Here is a 27,537-nt window from a genome sequence, read left to right as displayed (position 1 = left end):
TCAGCCTTGTCTCGCGGCAGGCTCTGATCCCAGCCTCACTGGCCCCAGCACTGGCCTAACTCCTCGGCAGGCTCCGAACCCAGCCTCTCTGGCCCCAGCACTAGTCTTCCTCACAGCAGGCTCCAATGTTAGCCGATGGCCCCGGCGTTGGCCTAAACTCTCGGCAGGCTCCGATACAGGCCTCGGAGGCCTCAGTAGCGGCCTTGCCTCACGGAAGGCTCCGATGCCGGCCAGTGGCCCTGGCACCGGTCTAACCCCTCAGCAGGCTCTGATCCTGGCCTCGGAGGCCCCAGCATCGGCCTTGCCTTGTGGCAGGCTCCAATCCTGGCCTCACTAACCGCAGCACCGGCCTAACCCCTCGGCAGGCTCCGATCCCGGCCTCGGAGGCCCCAGCACCGGCCTTGCCTCACGGCAGGCTCCGATCCCGGCCTTGCTGGCCCTAGCACCGGCCTAACCCCTCGGCAGGCTCCGATCCCGGCCTCAGAGACCTCAATAGTGGCTTTGCCTCACGGAAGGCTCTGATGCCGGCCAGTGGCCCCAGCACCGGCCTAACCCCTCAGCAGGTTCTGATCCCTGCCTCGGAGGCTCCAGCACCGGCCTTGCCTCATGGCAGGCTCTGATCCCGGCCTCAGAGGCCCCAGCACCGGCCTTGCCTCATGGCAGGCTCCGATCCCTGTGTCCGTCGCCGGCCTCACCCCTCGGCAGGCTCTAATCTGAGCACCCTCTTTGCCCAACTATTTATTGCACATTCTCGAGGGTGCGTGGTGGTGGTAGCATTCTGCCTCTGGGGTCATTACTTCAAAGGTTCCAGGTGTAATGTATCAGATCTCTGCCTCCCCTGAGTACTGGCCACTGCCATTGCCACTGCCTCCACCATTTCAAATCTTTCCCAAACTCTTTTTCCACTCTGAATGTTGTCCATTCTTCCTAAGCATGTGCGACGATAGCATTCAACCTTTGGTGTAATTTCTCCAAAAAATAAAAAATAAAAAAATAAGGTTGGTAGGCTCCGATTTCTGCTTCTCCTGAATACAATTCTCCACCGCCAACGTGGAGACTGCTTTCGGCACCACCTTTCTCCTTGTTCTCCGCTAAAGTCTCTCTCCTTATAGGTGATGTCCAAGATTCTTAACAATGTAGAGAAGAAGCAGTCCTTCTTAGCGGGGAATTTTTCCAATAATTCCAGTTCATTTGGATAAGTTTTGTCTGCATTTCCAGTAATCCTGGCATCCGCCACCTCCTTGACCCCTCTCCGATATTTTCCTTTTTTCTTTTTCTTTTCCTTTCTTACAGGGTCCTTCCGGGTGGAGGAGAGGAGGGTCGCCTAGCGGCGCCCCGCCAGCGCCTGCCCACCCGCCCAGGGTTGGGGGCCCAGGGGCCCGGCAGAAAAGATTTTTTTATGAGGGTTAAATTAGGATAAAAATGTGAAATGAGCCAGACATGGTGGCTCACACCTGTAATCTCAGCCCTTGGGAGGCTGAGACAGGAGGATCATAGGTTCAAGGCCAGCCTCAGCAACTTAGTGACACTCTCACCAATTTATCAAGACCCTGTTTCAAAGCAATTAATTAACAACGGGCCAGGGATGTAGCTCAGAGGTAGAATTCTTCTGAGTTCAATTCTTAGTATCGAAAGAGAGAAAGAGAGAGAGAAAGAGAGGGACTGATTACCTGTTATGCAGTAGAAACCTAAACTTGTCTTAGTTACTTTCCTTACTATAAAGTTCATGCAGCAACTTCCCTTTCTCTAGACTGTGAAACAAAATGCAAACCCTCAGCAGAAAAACAGAATTCTAGAGAACGAAGGAACAAGCACCTTCTCCCGTGGGGAGGATTCGGCTGCAGTCGGGGAGGACTAAGCCCCAGCTAGTGCTGTGGAGCAGACTTAGCCTCCGAGTCAGAGCGCTGGAGCACGCCTGCTCCGCCCCGTCTCCAGACCAGCAGAGGCCCCTGGGTTTCACGCCTCCTTCTGGATCCAAGGTCCTCCACCAGCACAGGACCCAGCGCCCCGAGTCTGTCCTCAGAGTGAGGACCAGGGCAATAGGGGGCCAGCTCAGTGCCATGGAAGGATGGTGGCGCTGCTGGTGAGCTGCGGGGCCACGGAGGATCTCCCCAGGGCTCCGCAGCCCTCCAGTGAGGAAGCCAGATGCGCAGTCTACACTGCCGACTACTAACCACAATCCAAAGCGCCTCTCTGTTGTGTGCACTCATTCATTCACACATTCATTCCTTCATGTTTAGTGAAACCAAGCGACTGTGAGCATGTCTGGGAAGCCGGTGCTGCATTACTTCAATGCCCGGGGCAGGATGGAGGCCGTCCGCTGGCTCCTGGCAGCAGCTGGAGTGGAGGTGAGTCCTGATTAGGTCCTCTTAGCTGGGCACGGTGTAATGCATGGTGCAGGCCTGGAATCCCAGTGTTTGGGAGGCTAAGACAGAGGCTCACAGGTTCAAGGCCGGCCTCTGCAACTTAGCAGGCCCTCTTTCAAATTTAAAAAAAAGGCTCCTAGGCTCAACTGCTAGTACCCCCCCCACAATTAAAAAATAAATAAATAAATTTAATGTATCAAAATGCTTTTCTAAAACGGGTGTGGTGGCACACACTTGTAATCCCAGTACTTGAGAGGCTGAGACAGGAGGGTCCAGGTTTGCGGCCAGCCTCAGCTACTTAGTGAGGCTCTCCACAACTTAGTGAGACCCTGTTTTAAAACAAAGAATAAAAAATAGGCTTGGAGGTGTAGCTCAGAGGTAGAATGCTCCTGGTTTCCTTCCCCAGTACCACACACACACACACACACACACACACACACACACACATACACAAATGGTTTTCTGAGCCGGGATACTTCTATATCAAATTCCCTGTGAATGGTGTTGCCATAAATAAAACTATTCCCAGTTATTAAGAATAGACTGATTTGACCAAGTAAAAATTAATTTCCCCAGCTAAAGGCCACATAAACAATTAAAACAAATTTTACTAGTGAATTTAAATTTGATAACTAATGGGCTTCTTGTGGCATATCCATACATGCAAAATAATATATTTTGATCATTTTAAAATATATATTTTTTTGGTGGTACTGGGTTCCTGGAAGCCCTCCTACCTCCGGGATACACTTCCACGGGGCTACACTCCCAGACCTATTTTTTTACCTTTTTATGTGGAAACAGGGTCTCTTAAGCCAGCGCGGCTGGCTCCGAACCAGCGCGATCCTCCTGTCTCCGCCTCCCAAGCGTGGGGATTACAAGCGTGCGTGCACCACCACGCCCGGCTAAATATATATATATATATATATATATATATATATATATATATAATTTTTTTTTTTTGGTGGTACTGGGGTTCCTGGAAGCCCTTCTACCTCCGGGCTACACTCCCAGACCTATTTTTACATTTTCATTTGGAAACAGGGTCTCCTAAGCCAGCGCGCGAGGCTGGCTTCGAACCTGCGCAATCCTCCTGTCTCCGCCTCCCAAGCGTAGGGATTACAAGCGTGGGCCACCACGCCCGGCTAAAATATATTTTAAAAAGAGACTAAAGAAATATCAAATAATCACAATGAGTAGAACTTATCTGGATTTAGATAATTTTTAAATACAATGGCACATGTATAGTACTCATACAATAATGCTTGAATATTTATTAAATATCATGTGAAATCTATAAGTTATTATTAACTTTTAATGTGATTTTGTGCATAATTTTAGGGTGTTGTTATTTTAAAAATAGTCCTTAGCTGGGCGTGGAGGTGCACGCTTTTAATCCAGCATTTGGGAGGCTGAGACCGGAGGATCACGGTTCACAGCCAGCATCAGCTACTTAGTGAGGCCTTTTGCAACTTAGTGAGGCCTTGTTTCAAAATAAAGAATAATAATTAAAAAAAATATAGGACTGGGGGTATAGCTCGGAGGTAGAATGCCCCTGGGTTGCATCCCCAATACTAGGGAAAAAAATAGTCTTTATTTTTTAGAGACACACTGAAGCATTTAGGATCGGATCATGTAATTGCTCAGATTTGCTAGACATTTGGTGAATGTAAGAGAGAGAATGGGCAGAGCGAAGAAATAAGATTAGCTGGAGCAGGTAGTTATTGGAACTTTGTGACTGGTAGAAGGGACATCTTTGTGTTTTATACATCTTTTTTTTTACATACTAGAAATTTGCACAATAAAAAGTTAAAATATATGAGAAGCCCAAAGTAATTAAACTTAAAACCAAGCTCCAAAATGAAAGGTGGAAAGAAGTGGACAGTTAACTACTGTTAACTTTTCAAACTGTTAACCATAAAACAAATTGTTAACCATAAAAACTTAACCATAAAACATTTATTTCCAGCCGGGCATGGTGGAGCATGCTTGTAATCCCAGCATTTGGGAGGCTGAGACAGGAGGATCGTGTAGGTTCAAAGCCAGCTTTAGCTACTTAGTGAGGCCTCTGCAACTCAGTGAGACCCTGTTTCAAAATAAAGAATAAAAAATAGGGCTGGGGGTGTCGCACGGAGGTAGGATGCCCCTGGGTTCCATCCCCAGTACCGAAAAAAAAAAAAAAAAAAAAATCCCGCACATTTCCTGAACATACCTAGTGAAGAGGACAGCAAGCAGGGTTTCTTCCCTCAGGCAGTCTAAAACTCTAGGAAGAGGCAGACAAATAAACAGGTGATTTAAATGAGGGATGAGGAATAAACATTTTACAGGGTTAAAGGAACATTCTTTTCCTTTTTTCTTTTTTTCTGGGATGGGGACTGGGGATTGAACCCAAGGGCACTCTACCATTGAGCTACATGCCCAGCCTTTTTAAATTTGAAACACAGTCTTGATAAGTGGCAAAGGGTGGCCTTTAACTAGCAATTTTCCTGCCTCACTAGAGGATTGCAGGTTCGAGGACAGCCTCATCAAGTAGCGAGACGCTTATCAACCTAGTGAGACCCTGTTTTAATATAATAATAAAATAGGGCTGTGGGTGTAGCTTGATAGTAGAATGACCCTGAGTTCAATCCCTAGTACCCCTCCCACATACAAGGGGCGAGGGGCAGGGGGCATTCTTTCTGGTCTGTAAACTGGAAATGTTGCTAGGATTCTGTTATTCTGCTGGATGCTGCCCCCTAGAGGCATCACTGAGAAAAACACCTTTCATTAGACCAAAAGCTCCCAGCAACTGCAGGATGGTTCTTCCCCCACCCCACCCCCCCCACCCCCGGGAGTAAATCACAGACACTCTCAGGAGATGTGCCTCAGGTGAGAGCAGAAAAGATCCGCTAGCTGTCGGGCACAGTGGGGCATCCCTGCAACCCCAGTACTTGAGTCCTAGGTTTGAGGCCATCCTCAGCAATTTAACAAGGCCCTATTTCAAAAACAAATACAAAAAGATAGGTTAAAGGGCGTGGTCCTCCTATTCCTTAGCAACCCGGGAGCTCAGCTTTTTCAATTCTTTCATGAATGCACGGGTCCTTAGCTTGAACCTTTCTTAACTTCATAAAAAACAAACAAAAAAGTACAAAGCACAGTGCCATCTCGGTTGCTTTTTTCTGTCTGTGAGTCATGAGTTTCACCTCCATCCGGGTGCCAGCTCCGAGGTTCAGGGCTACGTGCCAATCCCCTGGGAGGATGAGCTCAGCTCCGGAGGGGGAGAAGAGGCCACGCCAACACCCGAGGTCTCTGGGTCTCCATCCCAGCTCAACTGGGAAGGGTGGTGGCAAAGGCTGCCTGGAGACCTTTCCTCAGACCCCTCCATCAGCATCAGGCTCTCTCTCAACATCCCAGCCCCCACCTACCCCACCTGGGCCGCGCTCCAGTGATGATCACCCTCAACCCCTTGTGGTGTGTTTGGACCCTATGTGAACTGCGGGCCCTCACCCATCACTATCTGTGTGGCCCTACTCTGTGGGATTATGGAAACCAGCAAAAGCTCTGTCCCACCAAGCAAGCTGGAAACATATTTTCCAACCATTTCTTGATTAAAAGCATCTTTTAAACACTAAAAGAGAAAGGAGTGCTGGGTACATGGCTCACCCCTGTGATTTCAGTACTTGGAAGGCTGAGACAGGAAGATCACAGGATTCAGGGCAGCCTCAACAACTTAGCAAGGCCCTGTTTAAAAATAAAACAATAAAATAAGGCTAGGGTACTATAGCTTAGAGGTAGAATGCCCCTGGGTAAAATCTTAGGTACTGTATACATAAAAAAAAGGAAGGAAGGAAGGAAGGGAAGGAGGGAGGGAGGGAAAAAAGAAGGAAAGAAAGAAAACATCAAAAACAGGAGTAACGCAAATGACACTAGAAGCCACACGGTGACAGGATGTTGGGTGGTCACTGGCCCATTACATATGCTGTCATGGAGACACCAAGTGTTCTGTCCTGGTCTCACTAGAGAGTAAAGGCTTTCCTAAGATACTAAAATCTTACAACTAGAAGAAATCCCGGCTCCTCCCCTCCAGTGACAGCCATCCTAACATCGACCCTTGGTGGGTCAGGGCAGGGCCGACTCCAAGAGTGAGTCCTGTGTGTGGTGCCCCAGGCCCGGTCCTTGAGGGACCGAATCTGCACTCCAGTGGCCACCAGCAGACTCCTGTGTGCACACTGCCAGACTCAGGAATGTTTTCCTCCATACTAACCACAAGACAGGATCTTCTGAGTTTCCAGGGTCACAGTGCTGTGAGGTGAATACGAACTGATTGACTGTTTCTGTTTCCAGTTTGAAGAGAAGTTTGTGACATGTCCAGAAGATCTGGAAAAGCTAAAAAATGGTAAGACCAGCTGCCAAAGTGCCCCCGATGAGGGCATCGGGCTAAGGTTTTAACACCAGGCAGTGATATCATTTTGGTAGGGTTGAGTTGGGGCTGGTTGGAGGCAAGGGTGGTAAAATGTAAGAGATCTGGAAATCCTCTCAGGCTGGAAAGGGCTGGCCCTCTCTCTGTGTTGCTTAGGAACCTTTCCTGGGACGTGCGATGCCCTCTCCTTGCTTTCTTCTTTCTCAGGCCCCATACCTTCATCCATCCAGGACATGTAGGGACATGCTTAGATGGCAGGAGGAGAAATGAATGGGTACATTATCTGCAGCTTTCTCCTTTATGGCTTGTTGCAAATTAATACCCCAGCAACATCACAAGTTTGGAGGAACACAGAATGGGACTCACCATGGAAGCTATCTCATAACCAGCCTTAAGTGTTACGAGCACCATGGGACAGTGGAATGCTCCACTTAAAATGAAACCTGCTGCAGACCTCCTATACTTCCTAAAATATCCATGAACATAAACCAGTACGCGCGCGCGCATACACACACACACACACACACACACACACACACACACACACTATCTGGACAGATATTCTACAAATGAGCTGGGCGTAGTGGCACACACTCATAATCCCAGCATTCGGGAGACTGAGACAGAAGGATCGTGGTTCTCAGCCAGCCTCAGCTACTTAGTGAGGCCCTCTGCAACTCAGTGAGACCTTGTTTCAAAATAAAGGATAAAGAATAGGGCTGGGGGTGTAGCTTGGAGGTGGAATGCCTCCGGGTTCCATCCCCAGTTCTGAAAAAAAAAAAAAAAGACAAAGACAAATGAAATAGGCTAAAAAGTTAAAAGGATAAATAAGAAAGAAAAATCTAGGAAACTATAACCAGAATGCTTTCTCACCTGAAAAGTGACCGGGCAACATTGGTTTATTCCTTTTGTACCTTCAGTCATGATGACATCCTGTCATCATGAAAGAATGGGTCCCAGAGGCATTTCACGCTCCTTTTTCTCTTCTGTTTCCGGCAGATGGGAGCCTGATGTTCCAGCAGGTGCCCATGGTGGAGATCGACGGGATGAAGCTGGCGCAGTCCAGAGCCATTCTCAACTACATCGCCACCAAGCACAACCTCTACGGGAAGGACATGAAGGAGAGAGCCCTGTATGGCACAGGCTTTGTTCTTACCAAGAGATAACACAGGAAGGATGTTGGTCCTCCCCGAGTAGGGAGGACGGTGGTAGGAGCCGGTCATACGCACGCTGTCAGGGTGGCCGAGTCCTCTGGGATGAGGGAGGAGCAAACTCAGGTGGATGCGGCGAGTCTCGTCATGGCAGAGGGCGGCGTTCTCAGACACAGCACAGGGACAGAGTTTCAAACACTGGTGAGCCCCAGAGGCACGAGGACCGGTGACTCGTGATCCCGGGCGCTCAGTACTTTAAAGGCTGCTCTTCAGCCAACAGCGTGAGCTTGACACAAGGGATACAGCGTTAGATGGCGGAGAGGAGGCGTCCTGGGGGGAGAAGGACCCCAAGAGCTGATGTCCAAGTTCCAAATATTACAATGAGGAGCAGGAACCTAATGAGCCAGCTTATGCTGTGGCAGGTCAACCAGAGAGGGTGAGCAGAGGGCGGGGCTCATGACACTAACCAGCTAACTAACATAGCGCAAGATTCTAACCACTGACTCAACTCTCTCAAAGCAGGTGGCCTCCTCCCTGTTATGATGGAGCTGTGTAACTGAAGATAAGACCCTGTAAGGAACTGCAGGCGGTTCCTCATAAAGTTCAATATAGTGTTACCTATGATCCAGCAATTCAACTATTAGGAATATGCTCATAAGAACTGTAATTCTATTTTTACTAATAATTGTATAGAAGTGTTCTTAGCAGTATTATTTATAATCTTTTTTTTTTTTCTGGAACTTGGGATTGAACCTAGGGGCATTCTACCTCTGAGCTACATCCCAAACCCTATTTTTTTTTATTCTGTATTTTGAAACAGGATCTCACTAAGTAGCAGAGGGCCTCACTAAGTAGCTGAGGCTGGCCACAAATCTGCGATCCTCCTGTCTCAGCCTCCCTAGTACTGGGATTACAAGCATGTGCCACCACACCCAACTTATTATTCACGATCTTTAAAAAGTGGAAACAGCCCAAATATCCAGCAATGGATGGATACAGTAAAATGCTTTATAGCATAGACCTTGTTTCCAAGTAAAATATAAAATAAGTTTGGGAGTATATCCCGGATGTAGTAAGCCCCTGGGCTCCACCCCTAGTACCACCAAAAAAAAAAAAAAAAAAAGTTCTGTAATTAGCAAATGTTAATGTTTCCAGAATTCTATGAGTATATTAAACACTTATGAATATTCTGCTCTAAAGGGGTGATAGCCAGGTGTTATGGCACACACTTGCAATCCCAGCATTTGGGAGGCTGAGACAGAAGGATCACAGGTTCACAAACAGCCTCAGCTACTTAGTGAGGCCCTTTGCAACATAGTGAGACCCTGTTTCAAAATAAAGAATAAAAAATAGGGCTATGGGTGTAAGTTGGAGGGAGAATGCCCCTGAGTTCAATTCCCAGTTCTGCTAAATAAATAAATAAATACATAAATAAATAAATAAATAAATAAATGAGATGATGTGTGAATATATGACAATAAAGTTGTTACTTTGAAATAACTGAAGAAAGTCCAGTTTCAGGCAATGGCAATGAGGGTCTCCTATGATATGTAACAGTCATAACTGAATAAAAACCTGCACCCAGAGCTGGGCGTGGTGGCACACACTTGTAATCCCAGAGCCAGGGAGGCTGAGACAGGAGGATCGCACAGGTTTGAAGCCAGCCTCAGTTACTTAGTGAGGCTTTCGGCAACTTAGTGAGACCCTGTTTCCAAAAAGTATAAAAAAGTATGTCTGGGAGTATAGCCTGGAGGTAGAAAAGCCCCTGGGTTCCACCCCAGTAGCACCATTTAAAAAACAAACAGAAAACAAAAACAAACAAACAAACAAAAACCCTCTACATCCAACAAAGAACTGTCTTAGGTGGGGTCTTTAGAAACCAGGTCAGAGTTGGCAAGCAGTGTGTAGAGAGACCGTGGGCATGTGTCTAAGGAGCAATGATTGTGAGCTTCTAACACTGACATGAACGTGAACCTGGTCTGCGTACCTGGAGAGACAGAGCCAGGATGCGCGAGAGGCTGGCCGGGGACTCTGTGTTGAGCTACTCGGGGCAGCGCTTCACCCAGGAGCCACCTCGCAGGGCACAGCACCAGCCTCAGCACAGAGCGCACACCCTGGTTGTGTCATCTGTTCCACACGGTGGTCCCACTGTCTTTCAGCACTGAGTCTCTGGTCTGGCCACTGGATAGCAATTTTAGACATATATCTACCCCAATAGGTTTTTCTTTTTTTTTTTTCTTGGTGGTACTGGGGTTCCTTGAAGCCCTTCTACCTCCGGGCTACACTCCCAGACCTATTTTTGCATTTTTATTTGGAAACAGGGTCTCCTAAGCCAGCGCGCGGGGCTAGCTTCGAACCTGAGCGATCCTCCTGTTTCTGCCTCCCAAGCGCGGGGATTACAAGCGTGCGCCACCACGCCCGGCTACCCCAATAGGTTTTTCTAAGAAGTGTGTGTTAAGACATAAGTACAACTCAGAGCATAATGTCCAGCAAATAGAAAGGACCCACTGGGGGTGAGCCACCCCACAGCCCCTGGCACTCTGTCTCACTGTTGAAACTGCCAAGTCTAAGGCGGGAAACCACCAACCGCTGGGTGCTTTTGTCTTTCAGGATCGACATGTACTCAGAAGGCGTGGCCGATTGTTCTGAGATGCTCATGATGCTGCCATTGTGTCCTCCTGGGGAGAAGGACGCCAAGATCGCTGCTGCCAGAGACAGAGCAGCAAATCGTTACTTGCCTGCCTTCGAAAAAGTAAGGGGGCTGGTCAGACCTGGGGCATCGAGTGCAGAGGCCAGTCGAGAATGGGGGCTGGGAGCTCGTAGAGCCCTGGTCTTCACTGCCAGCGAGCCTTCTTGAACACCAGACCAGCACCCTGGCTCTCACAGCATTTTATAAAGACGCCTGTGAAGCCTGGTATTGTCCTGCCTACGCCATAATGTTTCAGCTGAAGTCCAATATAGGAGATCCTAATCTAAAACTGGATGTGTGACAGAATTTCATGCTTATAACTAGAGCTTGATCTGTAGAAGGTGCTGCACCTCGCTAGAGATTGGTATCAATCTTGCAGGACACCCTGAGCTTTGATTCCAGAGCAACCTGGAGAGGACGAGGTAGATGAAGAGATGTTAAGAAAAAAACTTTTATAGAATTTGAGAACATGCCTCTCAAACTTGAAAGATTACTTGGGAGGCTGAGACAGGAGGATCTGCTTTCACAGCCAGCCTCAACTATTTAGTGAGGTATTCCAAAACTTAGTGAGACCCTGTTGCAAAATAAAGAATAAAAAATAGGGCTGGGGATATAGCTCGAAGTAGAAAATCCTAGGTTCAGGCCCCAGCACAAAAAAAATAAGGTCCATTATTCTCTGTGTATTCCCTATCTTGGTTAAGATTTGTCTTTGATGGTAAATTCAGAATAGTTCAAGATCAAACAAGAACTTATCCTAAGTGAAAATAAATTACAAAAATGATTATAAAATGCACAGGAATCTTACAAATAAATTATAGAACTAAACCTTCAATACCTATTTTATAAAGCAATACATTATAATTAAATTCACTCAGTGAAGGAAAATTCCTTGCTGACCATGCCGTGTGAGAGGAGTGAAGAATTTGAGACCAATTGGATGCTCAAACATCCCGCCACGGCCCTTGCGGGGCTGACAGCTGAGGCCACATCACCTGAGGACAAACATTCAGCCATTGTAGCCCAAGTCATCCATACACTGAAATCAAATCAAAGAACTTTATGTGTTTAATGAATGAGGTATATTACAAGTATAGTGTTCCAAGTTGTATTATGTTGGTTTGAGCCTGATAAATAGAAACATTTACACACACATACACACACACACACACACACACACACACACACACACACACCTGAAAAGATATTTCCTCAAAACAGTGGTTTGTTTGTTTGTTTATTTATTTATTATTTTTGTGGTGCTGAGTACTAAAAGCAGGGACACTGTATCTACGTGCTATATTTGAGCCCTATTTTTTAAATTGTCAGTTTGGAAATAGGGTCTTGATAGGATGCTGAGGGGCTCACTAAATTGCTGAGGCTGCCTTCAAACCTGTGGTCCTACTGTCTCAGCCTCCCAGGTCCTGGGATGACAGGTGTGTCCCACCGCTACCTGGCTATGGTTTATCCTTAGGAGATGGTGTCATGTGTTTTTGTCCTTTCTATTCTCTGTTATTTCCACATTGGCAGAATACCTAAATGAATATCACATATTTCCACTACATTTTATTCTGCAAATTCTTTTTTTTTTCTTTTTTCTTTTTCTTTTTTGGTGGTACTGGGGTTCCTGGAAACCCTTCTACCTCCGGGCTACACTCCTAGACCTATTTTATACTTTTTTACAATTTGGAAACAGGGTCTCTTAAGCCAGCAAGGCTGGCTTTGAACCTGTGCGATCCTCCTGTCTCCGCCTCCCAAGCACAGGGATTACAAGGGTGCGCCACCACGCCCAGCTATTCTGCAAATTCTTAATACAGTAAGGTTGCGATAAGGATTTAATGAATGCAGTTACACCTAGATAGCAATATTACCATCCTACAATGTTGGCTTCGTCGTGTGTCCATCTCTCCATCCCTGTCTCCATCAGGAAAACAATATTTTTTCATGCATTACAAAGACTTCCGTGCAGTTCTCCTCTGAAGAATCCCACCTGCAAATCCCTGCAGAGTGCAACTTGGGCATCAGAGCAGATGTTGCAAAGGGGATGATGAATTCCTGTTCAGCCAGGTTTTGTTCAGATCTCAGAAAGATAGTCAGGAAATGAGGTGAGCACACAAGAAGCTCTGTTATCTAAGCAGAACTCAGACACTGGAATGGACCAGGAGAGAGAGCGGGGTGGGGAGGGCTCTCCTGAAATCTGCGCAAAAGATGCAGAACCATGGAGCGGCAGGAGCTGAGGCCTTGGCCCTGTGGAAGAGGTAGGTGAGGAACACCGCAGGGATGTGGAGGAGAGAGAAAGGGCCGCTCAGGCTTTCATGGCAGATGAGCAGAGCCACACTTCTCCCTCTCTGGGGATCCAGGTCCTGGAGAAAGGTCTGGAGTCCACGCACCAAGGAGGCGGCAGAAGAACAGTGCAGCTGAGGGTGGGGAGCTCCTGGCCCGCCTGGTAGAGCTCTCAGTCACCCTCTGACTCCTCAATCCTGCAGGTGCTGAAGAGTCACAGACAGGACTACCTGGTTGGGAACAAGCTGAGCAAGGCTGATATTCACCTGGTTGAACTTCTCTACTACATCGAAGAATTCGACGCCAGCCTGCTGGCCAGCTTCCCTCTGCTCAAGGTGAGCTCTCCCACGGTCTCAGGGGGCGCCCACACCTCCCTCCATGAGTCTAATATTTGGGCCCCGGCGCTGGTGGTTCTGACCTCCGCCTTCCCAAGGCCTTTGCTCCATCCCCTGGCCCCCAAAATGAGCTTCCAGACCCCGGAAGTGACACTTGGAGATGATATTTTTATGCAAGGAATTGAGATGGCTGCTGCCTCAAGAATACTTTGTTATCCTAAGGACCCAGGGCCCGACTCCCTCTGCTGGCCCCCCAGCCCACTGTGGCTCAGGTCCTGATTGCTCTGGGATCCCCTGGGTCTCAGCAAGCCCCTGTCTCTGCGCACTGCGTCCATCTGAGCAGGGCTATTTTCCCCTGTTTTCTCCCCTTAGCTCAGAAAGCTTTTCTCCTATTCTCAGAAAGCTTTTCTCTTTCAACTTCTTGTCTTTCTTCTCCTTGGATACGTATTTGCAATGTTGCTGATGGAGGAGCTCAGTGGCTTTGTCTAGTAGGGGTTCAGATTTCCTGGCTTGTGCTAATAGTTGGTGTGGACTTGGGCCCTCCCTGAGCTGTGACTTGTGTATTGCAGGCCCTGAAGACCAGAGTCAGCAACCTCCCCAACGTCAAGAAGTTTCTGCAGCCTGGCAGCCAGAGGAAGCCTCCTGTTGATGAGAAAACTTTAGCAGAGGCGAGGAAGCTTTTCAAGTTTTAGTAAAGCTGGCCTTGGCCAAGCCCATGCACACCGAATTTTCAAAGATTTGCAGTAATGAAGTTCTTCACCTAAATGTTGATAACGAATATTTTTTAAAAAGTAGACATTTTCAAATTATATGTGGTTTTAAAATAATAAAACTCCTGAGGAGGCTTTTTTCCCTTTCATTAGGATCTGATGTGAAATCAGATATCTCATCTCCTCCGAACATGTATCTTATTGTGAATTAAAAATTTAATAAAAAAGAAATATAGATTATGTTGATTGTTTTATTTTTTAAGTATTGTGCTATAACATCTGTCATGCAAGCCTATTAGTATCAAGTTTAGATGTTTTTATTAGACATTCTCAGGTATTCGCAGGAAAATCTATCATTCTGGGAAACAGTTTAACAAAATTGGCTTCTCTATAACAGTAAAAGGTTATTTTTTTAACTAGTTGTTTGCCTGAAATTCACAATTAACCAGACGTCTCAGTCAATTTTATCACCTCTGTAATCCAAAATGACTGACCACACAGTTTAGAGGGAGGTAGATTTATGTGTTCAGGTTTTGGAGATTTAGCGGTTCAGTCCACGTGAGGCCAGGTCTGCAGAGCTCAGGTCATGGCGGCAGGAAGCGGAGGGAGGTACAGTACAAGGACATTGCTCCCACATGACAGAGGGTGGAAGCAGAGAGGGCGCAAGGGGAGGAGAGACCTTATATAGCCCCCAAGATCACACCCCCAAGGACCCCCACAGGAGCCAAGCCCTGCTTCCAACATTGTTACCTTGTGTCTGTGAGGGGTAGAGGACATTAAATCCAAACCATCCACCAGGTGTCACCTATTTTACTTGGCAGTCTGATAAGCATATTGTCCAGGAGGCCGTCTGCTTGCTGTGACTGATGTCCCCTGCCTGCTGGGTTCACAGTAGAGGTTTTTCATCAGCTTTAGACATTCATATAACTCATGGAAACTCACAGGGAGTGCCTTCAAAAAGGCACTTCCAAGAGACATTCTGAGCATATGACCAGTGCAAGACAGAATACAGGAGTTCATGCTAACTTGGCTGTTTCCCCAGGAGGGGTGACAAAATTTCAAAGTGAAATATGTCAGGATCACAAACTCGGACTCCTCATTGGCCAGTGAAAGTGGCATCCACACGCAGAGTTCTCGAACCTCTTCTTCCTGATGAGAAAGAAGCCACCCACACCCACAAGACACAAATTAACTTGCCACTGGACAACGGATGAGACACAGTAGCTCTTTCTTTCCTTAAGAGGTACTTTGCGATTGTGACCAAGTGTTGATACTACTGGTTTTTTGATACTTCAATGCTTTTATGCTCCAACATGGGGGCGGAATGTTTGTGAGCAACTGTCTGGAGTTTACAGGTCAATAGGAATCTGTAGACCTTTCAGATTTATCTAGGAAAATGACCTGTATTTATGACTCAAGATAGTTAAGAACAGTAATTATCTCCTGTGAATTGTCATATTGTCAGGTCAACAATTATTTGTTCATCCCTGCCCTTTGCTGGGTTCAACCTTTGCCTTCATATCCTGCACTTTCTCTTTCTTAGTCATTCTCTTTTCAGTGGGGAACACCCACTTCTTTATTAATTCTGTTTAAAATGCCAAAAATTGTGCCTGATAATCAGCACTGGCTGTTTGAATATCGTGGTTCCATTATTGACTGCTTCTATAGTATTCTTTCTCATCAAGGATGATCAAAGCCATAAATTTTAGAAGTCTGCATTACCCCTAAAATACCATTCACCTCAAAATATCAGTGATACAGCAATCCAACTATGTGCCACATACTTGCTAAACATACCATGGTGCGGGTGCCAAGAATGCCTGATCCACCCCAGAGACGTGGGCCGTCATCTGGATTCTGTAGAAAAGCAGGATTTATGACCGAGGGGTCTCCAAGAGTTACAGGAAAATAGGTCCCCAGACCTGCTCTAAGGCAAGGCCAATGCTGGGCCCTCCGAGCCAGGATAGGAGACTGCTGTGTGGCGAGGCCAGTGCTCCGGCCAGCGAGGCCAGGATTGGAGCCTGCCATTCGGTGAGGCTGGTACCGGGGCCAGCAAGGCTGGGATTGGAGCCTGCCGTGCAGTGAGGCTGGTGCTGGGGCCAGCGAGGCCGGGATAGGAGTCTGCCATAAGGCAAGGCCGGTGCTGGTGCCTACCAGGCCGGGATCAGAGCCTGCCTCGTGGTGATGCCGGTGCCAGGGCCTGCCAGGCTGGGATTGGAGCCTGCCAGGTGGCGAGGCTGGTGCCAGGACCAGCGAGGCCAGGATAGGAGTGTGTCATAAGGCAAGGCCGGTGTTGGGGCTTCTGAGGACAGGATCAGAGCCTGCCATGGGGTGAGGTTGGTGCCGGGGCCTGTGAGGCAGGGATCGGAGCCTGCCATGTGGCAAGGCCAGTACTGGGGCTATCAAGACCAGGATCAAAGCCTGCCATGAGGTGAGGTTGGTGCTGGGGCCAGTGAGGCTGGGATCGAAGCTTGCTGTGAGGCAAGTCTGGTATTGGGGCCTTCGAGGAACAGGATAGGAGTCTGCCATGTGGTGAGGCCAGTACCGGGGCCAATGAGGCTGGAATCGAAGCCTGTAATGTGGTATCCACAGGGAAATATCACAGAATATAAAAAATCATATGCTTTCCCCAGTATGCAAAAGCTAGGAAGAAATGGGTAATAGGAGGAAATCTAGTTGAAGAAAGGGCCCTATGGAGGAGCAATTAAGGTGACCAATCAGAGGGGATAGGAGGGGGGAAGATGGAATCTCTTTAAAGCACATGATGTATTTAAACAAATGTATCAAAGTCAATCACTAAATCAAGCATGGGATCGAGGGAAGGGGAAAGAATGGGATGGGGATTGGATAAGGCTAATTGGGTGATGTGTGCTTGTATATCCTCACAAATCTTGTATTCCATTGAGATGTTTGAATACAATGCACCAATAAAAATAATTTTTTTTAAAAAAGGTCCCTAGAGACAAGAGCCAGTGGCCAGAATTGGATAGGTGGTTATTTATTCACCAGTGAAAGATGAGTGAGCAAAAATTTGGGTCCATTTTGACCAGTGTTAGTATTAGAGGCTTTTTTTTTTTTTTTTTTTTTTTTTTTTTTTTGTACTGAGGATTAAGCCCAGGGGAATTCTAGCACCAATCTATCCCTCAGTCCTTTTTATTTTGAAACAGGTTCTCACTATGTTGCTTAAGGGACTCACTAAATTGCTGAAGCTGGCCTCAAACCTGTAATCCTTCCATCTCAGCTTCCCAAATACCGGGATTATAGGTTTGCGCCATCACTCCTGGCTCCAAGCTTAATTGTAATGGCTCTCCATAGTAAACTCCCTCCTGCCTGCACAGGACAGTGGGCAATTTCTATAACAACTCCTGAAAGAACCCAGGTATAGTTGTGGAAGGAGGGAGAGATGATATTCCTGGAGACAGAGCGGTCCTTCCTGGAGAGAGCACGAGTGTCTGCACATTTGTCTGCCTGCTGGCCTCCTCCCCCCAGAGCTGTGTAATCTTGCTGCTCTCGCTTGCTCACTGGGCAGGGACTTGCTGAAAGAGAAGAGACTCCTGTTTCGTCCTTCCTGGGCACTCCACAGAGGATAGTCACTGTCAGGTTGTTCTCCATCCTTGGCTCTGTCCTGTGGATCAAAACCAACTGGGATGTTGTTGGCAACAGGCCCTGTTGTGTCTCTCATAGGCTCATGGTAAGTTGTGTCAGTCACCAGGGCTGTTGACTTCCCTCCTCTAGTTCTTTGCTATGTTTATATGGTAAGCACCATTTATTAACCTCCTTGACTGGACTCAGTCAACACATCTCTTACCAACTTTGGAGCTTCATGGTGTTTTCTGTCACCATGGAAAGGGACTTATTTGGTCTTGGTCTAGAATTCACGGGTCGCATTTAGTCTCAGCTCTCATTAGGCAACAGCAAAATGCTTTTTTTTTTTTAAGGTGAGAAGAAGGAGATAGAACATGAATTGCGTACTCTCAGTTTGCTTTATTTAATTTTTAATAAGGGTTAATGCAGAGGGGACTTTCTTATTTTGCTGACTCAGTCAGACTGGAATCTCCTGTTTTCCAGGAAAAACTGCTCTGTTTGAAGTGCTTATACTTCCTTTTAAAATTATTGTTATTATTATTGGTGTACTGGGGATTGACTCCCGGGCATTCTAGCACTGAAGTGCATCCCACCCAGCCTTTCTAATTGGAGTAGGGCCTCTCTAGCCTGCTGTGGTATTGCACATCTGTAACCCCAGTACTTGGGAGGTTGCAGTGGGAGGAATTCAGGTTCTCAATTAGCCTCTGCAAAAACAATAAGACACAGAAACCTAGCGAGACCCTATTTCAAAACACAAAATTAAAAGAGCTGGGGATGGAGCATGGAGGTAGAATTCCTCTGGGGTCAATGCCCAGCATGAGAGCAGCTCCAAGATCTTTTACAGTCCCTCTTTATAGGATACCTAAAAGGGGGTAGAAAAAGGGTACATAGGAAATAGAAAAAGTATAGACCCGGCTTTTTAAGAATGAACAAGCTCTGGTAGAATGAAAGTAAAGGTTATGAAGTTTTTCAGAACTTCAAACCATATTCTTCTTTCCTTCTCAGTGTGTCTTTCTAATAAAATTTATTCCATCTATTTTACCTCATCGACACTGCCTGCCCTGTTGTTTCATTTTGCAAACCCACACGTGACCTCGGCCTCCTGAGCAGAATGCTCTCCCTCTAGGTGGGAGTATGTTCCAGGGCCTTCTGTGCCCTGGCAAGCTTCACCCTGGGACCCCTCACCCCCACACCCCTGCCTGCCTGGCCCCCGGCAGCTCTGGGTGGTGGTTTGTGCATGTCTCCACCTGCTAGGTCACTGTCTTCCCTTCTGTCCAGGGCCAGAGGTCTGTGGCCTGTGAGAAAGCATGGCCTTACCCTCTGCAGACACCTGGGATCTGGCTCTGTCACCAGCTAAGTGACTAAGCAAGCCTTTATCTTTCCTACTAAGAGCTTATCTATAAAATGAACTTCTTTGCCCTCTTGACATCATATTGAGAGCGCCTGGCACCTAGTCCATTCTCTTGCTCAACCATCCAAGCTGCACTCTGGGGACCCCCGCAGGCCTGGCTCCAAAGTCCTTGGACTCATAACCTTCTATATTAGCTCCGAGGGTGGATGTGCGCAGCCCTTGTGGTGCAAAACAGTGTCTTTCTCACATAGCATAATAAATTTTTTCATGTTAGAATAGAATGGTGTGGTTATGTCTAGCTAAGGAAGTCCTTCCATTCTGAAGAAGCATACTAAAATCTACCTCCAACAATACAAGAATGCATGCGCGTAATGGAGGCAGGGCAGAGGATCTGGGGACAGGAAATGAAAGCAGCCATCCGCAGCCGAGGTGTTGTGCTGTGGGGAAGGGAGACTGGTGTGTAAACCCAGGAGGGAGGTTCTGTTGCCGCAACCATGAGCCTAAACCTTAACTGAGGATTTGGGGGACAAGAAAGAAGGGAAATCACATTAAACTCAAAGTAACTGAACAGAATCATAGCAGCGTGACTCACTTCCAAGTGAAAATGAGAAGGCATCTCAAGAAACTCAAAGAACCATACTGCCAAAGACAGGGCGTTCCCATGAACTCACTCAGGTTTCTCTTTGAAGGTCAGAGAGTTGCTGATAATCATACTCCAAAAGAACTGGGAATGAAGGAAGAAGATGTGATTAATTATCAGGAACAAATGGGGTGAGGGGAGGTCATCCAATGGTTTAGATAGTCTTTCTTTTTTTCTTTTTTCTTTTCTTTTTTTCTTTTCTTTTCTTTTTCTTTTCTTTTCTTTTCTTTTTTTTTATTTTTTTGTGGTACTGGGGTTCCTGGAAGCCCTTCTACCTCTGGGCTACACTTCCAGATCTATTTTTATATTTTTATTTGGAAACAGGGTCTCCTAAGCCAGCACGCGCGGCTGGCTTCGAACCTGCGCGATCCTCCTGTCTCTGCCTCCCAAGCGCGGGGATTACAAGCGTGCGCCACCAAGCCCGACTTATTTTTTTCTTTTTCCTCAATCCTTTTTTATTTTTAAAAGTAGTTCTTTTGTAATGTGGGGTTCAAGATGGGATTCAAAACTGGCACTCTGTCTCTTTAAAACATCTAGTAATTTGAATTCCAGTGCACATTATTCATTATCGCTTGTTTTCATTGTGCTGATTTTTGGTGATCAAGCCTCAGCTCCCTTCATTCGCCCTCTCCTTTTTAAGAATGACATGTGTGCACAGAGAGGCCATCTTTTTCAAGACTCCATTTTGGCTGGGCGTGGTGGGGCACACTTGTAATCCCAGCCTTCCGGAGGCAGAGACTGGAGGACCGCGGTTCGAGGACAGCTGCAGCTACTTAGAAGTGAGGCCCTTCGCAACTCAGTGAGATCCTGTTTCAAAAAATAAAAAAGACTAAAAAATAGAGCTGGGGGTGTAGCTCGGATGTCCAATGCCTCTGGGTTCCATCCCCAGTACAAAAAAAAAATGTTTAAAGGCCGCATTTTGAGGCTTATGTTGGTCAGTAAGACCGACCAGTGTGTGTTCATAATGGCTTCCAGATGGCCTTGAAGGTCTGGCATGTGACTGCTTCCCTCCTGAACTATGACTTTCCATGTGATATGGAGCTTTTTCAGAGAACTGAACTGTGGGAAAATGACTATTCTTTAACGTGAAGCTACTTTTAAAATCAGAGGGTCTGGCCTATCATGGTGGCACACGCTTGTAATCCCCGCGCTTGGGAGGCTGAGACAGGAGGATCATGCAGGTTCGAAGCCAGCCTCAGCTACTTAGTGAGGCTCTCAGCAACTCAGTGAGATCCTGTTTCCAAATAAAATATAAAATAGGGCTGGGAGTATAGTCTGGAGGTAGAAAGCCTCTGGGTTCCACCCCCAGTACCAATAAATAAATAAATAAATAAATAAATAAATAAATAAATTCAGAAGGTTTGGACCAAAAGAAGAGGACTTGGTGAATGAATGGAAATAAGAGTTTGTATAATTGCGAAGGAGGTAAAACACCAGCCAGGTTATTAACATTGGCTTTTTTTTTTTTTTTTTTTTTTGGTACTGGGGGTGGAACCCAGAGGCTTTCTACCTCCAGGCTATACTCCCAGACCTTTTTTTTATATATTTTATTTGGAAACAGGGTCTCACTAAGTTACTGAAAGCCTCACTAAGTAGCTGCGGCTGGCTTTGAACCTGTGCGATCCTCCTGTCTCAGCCTCCCAAGCACGGGGATTACGAGTGTGCGCCACCACGCCCGGCTTAACATTGGCTTTAATCAAGAACCCAGCACCTTCGGGGAATCAGCCGTTCATGGGGGAAGGGACCAAGGAACCACACATCTGGAGAGTCATGCATAGTTCCAATGGGCCGGCTGAGTCACCTGGCTGAGTGGAAGCACCGATGTTTTATAGGCAGGCCGATTCTCTCGTAACATCTGTAGTCTCGCGACTTCCGGAGTCAGTCTTGGGATGTTTAGCGTCTCCAGGCAACTGGAGTCTCACCCTAACTCAGCTTCTGGCTTCCAGGGTTCCTTAAGCCTCCTGTCCCCCCTGAGTTGTCATGTGGGGGTAGGGACCTTACCTATCACTTGGGAGGTTGGGACAGGAGGATCGCAGGTCGCTGCCAGCTTCAGCCACTTAGTGAGGCCTTCTACAATTCAGTGAGACACTGCTTCAAAATAAAGAATAAAATAGGGCTGGGGTGTAGCTCAGAGGTAGAATACCCCTGTATTCAATCCCTGATACCCTAGTATCAAAAACAAAACAAAACAAAAAATAAACAAGCTAACAGTATTTTTTTTTTTTTTTTTTTTTTTTTTTTTTACTTTTTGGTACTGAGGATCTAAATTCAGGGGCATCTACCTCTGAGTTGCAACCCCAGCCCATTTTATTTTATTTGATTTTATTTTCAGGAATAGGGAGAGAACTTAGGGACCTTCTACCTTCCAGTTACACCCCTAGCTAGTTTTTATTCTTTATTTTGAAACAGTGTCTTCCTAAGTTGCTAACAGTGTCTTCCTAAGTAGCTGAGGCTGTCTGCAAACAAGATCCTCCTGTCTCAGCCTCCCAAATGCTGGGATTACAAGGGTGTGCCACCATGCCTGGCTTCTTTATATTTTTAACTCTAAAACAGGGTTTCACTAAGTTGCTGAGGGTGGCTTCAAACCTATAATCCTCATGTCTCAGCCTCCCAAGCGCTGGAATTACAGGCGGGCGTCACTTGCCTGGCTCCTAACAGCATTTTTGTGTGTGTCTGTGGTACTGGGGATGGAACCCAGGGGCATTCTACCGCCGAGCTACACCCCCTGCCCTATTTTGTATTCTTTATTTTTTTAACAGTTTCACTAAGTTTTAGGGGGCTTCACTAAGCAGCTGAGGCTGTCCATGAACCATGATCCTCCTGCCTCAGACTCCCAAATGCTGAGATTACAAGCGTGTGGCACCACGCCCGGCATCCTAACAGCATTTTAAAATGAATTATATAACCAACCAAAAGGGGAGAAGGGATATCAGACCTGTGTAACTTCAGAAAACAGTATTTTAACTAGATAGTATAAGGTTTGAGAGAAAAATAAAATGTTGAAGATGAAGAGAAAAAGCACTCTTGTTAGTAAATGTGTTTCTCATGGAAGTATGCATGAACAGTTCCAATATTCTTTTAAGTGGACTGAGGGGCCAACGTGACTCCATTTTGTGTAACAACTCAGTGCAGTTACTCTGGAATGTATGCACCTGCCAAACCCTTCTTAACCTTTGCACCGTCTTCCTGAAATTACATCCATTTAATCTACGCCTTGCTGAAATTGTAACTACCCCTTGAATGTAATCACCACTCTTCCTCCTCTCTGGGTTCCGGGATAAACTGCAGATAAACTTCTCCGTACAAAGTTTGACCCTTCCCCTGAGGAAACCTAAAGAAGACAGACTGGTTTCCAGATATGGACCTAAGAGGGGCCTAGCCAACCAAAAACTGCTACCTGTCTCAGTTTCAGGGGCTTAGCCAATAAGGAAACCAATCAAATATAGTTAAGGGTTTTATGGTTTTCCTCTATAAAATGGGCTCTGACTGGCTGGAGGGGCGCACAGCTCTAATAATTGGCTCAAGAGTCTGTAGTCCCAGCTAGCTGGTAATTTTCCTTTTATGCTAAATTCTTCTAAATTTTTTTAATACATTTGTAAATAGCCTGTTGGTGTGTAGCTTTCTTCACCCCCCCCCCCCGCATAATCCCGGCCTAACAGTACTAGCATGAACAAAATAATATAAATACTGTATGTTTTAGATGTCAGAGGCAGGTTTCATGCTTGTCAGAAAAAGAAATTAATTTAGTTGATAAATGACCTAGTGGATTGAAACATCTGGTCTAAGTATGAACTTATGATTTTTAATTATACTTGTACAGACAGATTATACATATATATATATATATATATATATATATATATATAGAAGTGTTCCTGGTTGGGTTAATATACATGTCCGTCTGTCTGTGACTATGTTCAGAGCTGAGGCAGAAGAAATAAAGATAAGCCCGAAAATCTCTGCTACAGAAAATATCTGAAATGCTCGTACAGAAAAGGGCTTTTATTATAAAGGACACAGAAGCCAACAATGAAGAAACTTCTGAAGGCGGAAGGGGAGCAACTTGAACAACCCAATATATAGTGCGTGGTATTATTACATTGTAACCCTTACAATGAAATATCCATGAGTCTTCCCTAGTATACATAGATCATTGACTAAGCAGAGAAATAACCAAAGTAAAGAAATAGAGATAGATAGCTGTGCTTTGCAGAAAAATTTCAATTATTGAATGTAAAAAAAAAATGAATGGAATAAAAAAATCAATATTAGATAAACAACATAGTAATGTTTGCTGTAGGCAAGATCTAAAATAGGTGCCCAAGTACATGGTTGGAAGCTTATTCAGAAGTCGATTTGCAGTCACAAAGTATCTCTCACTAGATATTTACTAAGGGAACAGATAGTAATGGTAGTTAACTGCCCTGAAAGACATAACTTTAACCAAGGCTCAAGGTTAGCATCATTGTTAATGAGCCTTATTATGTCTTGTATATGATACAACGTTTGGAAATCATATGCTCAGAACAGCATAACTTGTATGATATTTAAAAAGAAATATAATCTCCATCAAATCATGACAAAACTTTGAGCTGACCCAAACTGAGGCACAGTCCACAAAACAACTGACCAGAGCTCTCCCAAAGTGCCAAGGTCACAAAATCCAAGGACAGACTGAGCTTCGAACCTGCGCGATCCTCCTGTTTCCACCTCCCAAAGCGTGTGCCACCACGCCCGGCTGAACTTATTCTAACATACAATGTCTACACTTAAATTTTTATAATACCTATTATATTGTTTACTAAAAAAATTCTTTTGTGCTTTAGTGAAACAAGCACCAAGAAGGTCCCTGCCTATCCTACCTCTCCATAAGTCTATTTTCATGCCAAATCCTTTTTTTTTTAACCTTTACTACCCATTTTCCATCCTATATCATTCCCATAAGTGGTGGTGGTGGGGCTATGTATTAATTAGCTCTGGCTCCCTGAAGTGGCAACCATGGATGCTCTTTGATCATATAAGCTGGTCCTATTAATTTTGCAGGCATCACCTCAGGCTTTTCCTCCAAAGACTTAGCATCTATAAACAACTGTAATTTTTTCAGTTTCTACTAGCCAGCCAGGTTCTTACTATTTGGGATTTTACGAATTTCTGAGCAATTCCCGGGTTTCTTAGTACCCATTTTCCTGTAGCATCTTCATATGCAAAGAACAGCATGTCTCATTGAGACCACCTGTAACGTTGAAATTGAGTTGGGAGTCACAAAGAAGGCAAAAAACAGCCAAGTTTTTATGTGAGACCAGGCCTCTGTAATTAACTGGCACCTTTGGGTGAGATCTGCCAGCCGTAGGGGAAGGAGCCAATGATCGGTCAGCAGAGTCACGCCGCAGAGAGGAAGTGAGGGTATTTATGTAGCCTGGGTCTTGGAGGTGTGCCGGAGTCAGCCTGCAAGAGTATGGGTTCTGAAGAGAGGCGTGAGGATGAAGAATTTTTAATTCTAACGTGGGGAGCTGCCAGCCGACTGTCTCTACTGGGACAAGAGGGTGGGAGGGATTTCTCCACTCCCTTCTCAAGGCCCAGTACCAAAAAGAAAAAGAAAACAAAACAAAAACTTTACTTTCAGCTGGGCATGGTGGTGTACACCTGCAATCCCAGTACTTGGGAGGCTGAGACAGGAGAATCACAGGTTTGAGGTCAGCCTCAGCAATGTAGTGAAACTCTGAGCAACCTAGCAAGATCCTTTTTCAAAACAAAAAATAAAAAGGACAGGAGAAGTATTGAGGTAGAATTGTTCCGAGTTCAATTCCCAGTGTCGCAAAAGAGAGAGAGAGAGAGAGAGAGAGAGAGAGAGAGAGAGAGAGAGAGAGAGAAAGGCGAGTTACCTGTGAGGTGGTAGAAACAACAAACATTACTTTCCTTACAATAAGATTAATTCAACAACATCCTCTCTTCTAGAATGTAAAGAAAATTCAACCCAACAGTAGAAAAATAGGTTCCAAGAGAAACAAGAAATAAACTCCTTCCCTCAAGGGAGGATTCAGCTGCTGTCCGGGAGGACTAAGCCCCATCTAGTTCTGTTGAGCAGACTTAGCCTCTGGGTCAGAGTGCCGGAGGGTGCCTGCTCTGGCCCCGTCTCCCCACTAGCAGAGGCCTCTGGTTTTCACTGCTTCCTTCTGGATCCAAGTGTAACATTGAAAATAGAGTTTGGGGAAATTGCAAAGGAGGTAAACACCAGGCAGGGTATCAAAAAAGCTGCTTTAATTAGACTCAGCACCTTTGGGGAGTCCATCGATTGTGGAGGAAGGGACCGAGGAGCCATGCATCCAGAGAGTTGTGTGCAGTCCCGGTCAGCGGGCTGAGTCACATGGTGGATTTGAAGCACCGATGTTTTATAGGCATGCTGATTCTCTCGCGACATCTGGAGTCTCGCGACCTCTGGAGTCGGCCTTGTGATGCCTGGAGTGTCGGGGCACCTGGATTCTCACAATATCACTGCTTCTCCTGTTCTGCTGCAGGGTCACGTGGGGGGACCCGACCTATCACCAAGGTCCTCCACTAGTGCAGGATCCAGCTGCTCCACTTCTGTCCTCTAAGCAAGGACCAGGGCAATAGGAGACTGGTTTGGTGCCATAGAATGATAGTGGCGCTGCTGGTGAGATGTGGGGCCAAGAAGGATCTTCCCAGGGCTCCCGCAGCCCTCCAGTGGAGAATACAGATACGCCTCCCATGCTGTTAGGTTATTAACTGTAAGTCCAAAGTACATCTCTGTTGTTTGCATTCATTCATTCATGTATTTATTCCTTTATATTTAGTGAAACCAAGAGACTGTGAACATGTCTGGGAAGCCGGTGCTGCATTACTTCAATGGACGGGGCAGGATGGAGGTTATCTGCTGGCTCCTGGCAGCAGCTGGAGTGGAGGTGAGTCCTGATTAGGTCCTCTTAGCTGGGACGGTGTAATCCATGGTGCAGGTCTGGAATCCAGTGCTTGGGAGGCTAAGACAGAGGCTCACAGGTTCAAGGCCAGCCTCTGCAACTTAGCAGGCCCTTTGCAAAATTCTAAAAAGTCTTGGGCTGCAGCTTGGAGATAGATTGCCCCTAAACTCAATCCTTAGTATTTCCCCCAATTAAAATTAAACAAATTTTCTGTATCAAAATGCTTTTCTCACCAGGAGACTTCCATACCAAATTCCCTGTGAGTCGTTTAGCCTTAAGTAATATTATTCCCACGTATTAAGATATAGACTTATTTGATAAACTAGAAATTAATCTCCCCAGCAAAGGGCCACATAAGCAATTGAAATATGCTTTTATTAACGATTTTAATTTTATGGAATAATCACTTTCTTGTGGCATATTTGTGCATGCAAATAATGTATTTTGGTCATACTAAAAGATATTTTTTAAAAGAAACCAAAGATACTTTCAAAAGAAACATCAAATAGCCACTTATTTTTATATAAATGAACTTTAAAATAAAACTGTGACATTTTGACAGCACATATACACTGATGCTTGAATAGTAATTAAATATTTGGTGAAATCTAAAAAATATTGTTAACCTTTGCTATGAATTTTAGGTTGTTTTAAAAATAGTCTTTATGTGTTAGCAACACACACTGAATCATTTAGGAACAGATCATATGATCCCTCAGATATGCTTGACATTTGATGAGCTTAGGAGAGATGGGCAGAAAATTGAAATTAGATGATGATGATGATGGTAATTATTGGAGCTGGGTGACTGATAGAAGAGAAATGCTGGGCCGGGCGTGGTGGCGCACACTTGTAGTCCCAGCATTCGGGAGGCTGAGACGGGAGGATCACAGTTCGCGGACAGCCTCAGCTACTTAGTGAGACTCTGTTTCAAAATAAAGGATAAAAAATAGGGCAGGGGGTGTAGCTTAGAGGTCGAATGCCCCTGGGTTCCATCCCCAGACCCTCGATCCTCCTGTCTCAGCCTCTCAAATGCTGGGATTACAAGTGTGCGCCACCACGCCTGGTTTAAAGAGGTGATTCAAATGAGGGATGG

General features: G+C 45.9%; 1 protein-coding gene across 2 annotated transcripts; it reads left to right on the top strand.

Annotated features, from left to right (window-relative positions):
* Nucleotides 1–2,261: 2,261 nt before the first annotated feature.
* LOC308266244 (glutathione S-transferase A1-like) lies at nucleotides 2,262–13,912 on the top strand (the record flags this gene model as incomplete). Of its 2 annotated transcripts, none has more annotated exons than XM_080700345.1 (6): nucleotides 2,262–2,348; nucleotides 6,690–6,741; nucleotides 7,765–7,897; nucleotides 10,527–10,668; nucleotides 13,089–13,220; nucleotides 13,790–13,912. In XM_080700345.1, 6 exons carry the CDS (start codon nucleotides 2,262–2,264, stop codon nucleotides 13,910–13,912), a joined length of 669 nt encoding a protein of 222 aa, XP_080556471.1. The 2 variants fall into 2 exon arrangements, with proteins under 2 accessions (XP_080556471.1, XP_080556470.1); XM_080700344.1 differs by having other exon boundaries at nucleotides 13,089–13,235.
* Between the last annotated feature and the right edge of the window lie 13,625 nt (nucleotides 13,913–27,537).

The sequence above is a fragment of the Muscardinus avellanarius genome, assembly GCF_963383645.1.
Source record: "Muscardinus avellanarius genome assembly, chromosome: 8".
Taxonomy (NCBI): Eukaryota; Metazoa; Chordata; class Mammalia; order Rodentia; family Gliridae; genus Muscardinus; species Muscardinus avellanarius.
The sequence above is the reverse complement of the archived record's forward strand: the minus strand, read 5'-3'. Positions and strand labels throughout refer to the sequence as shown.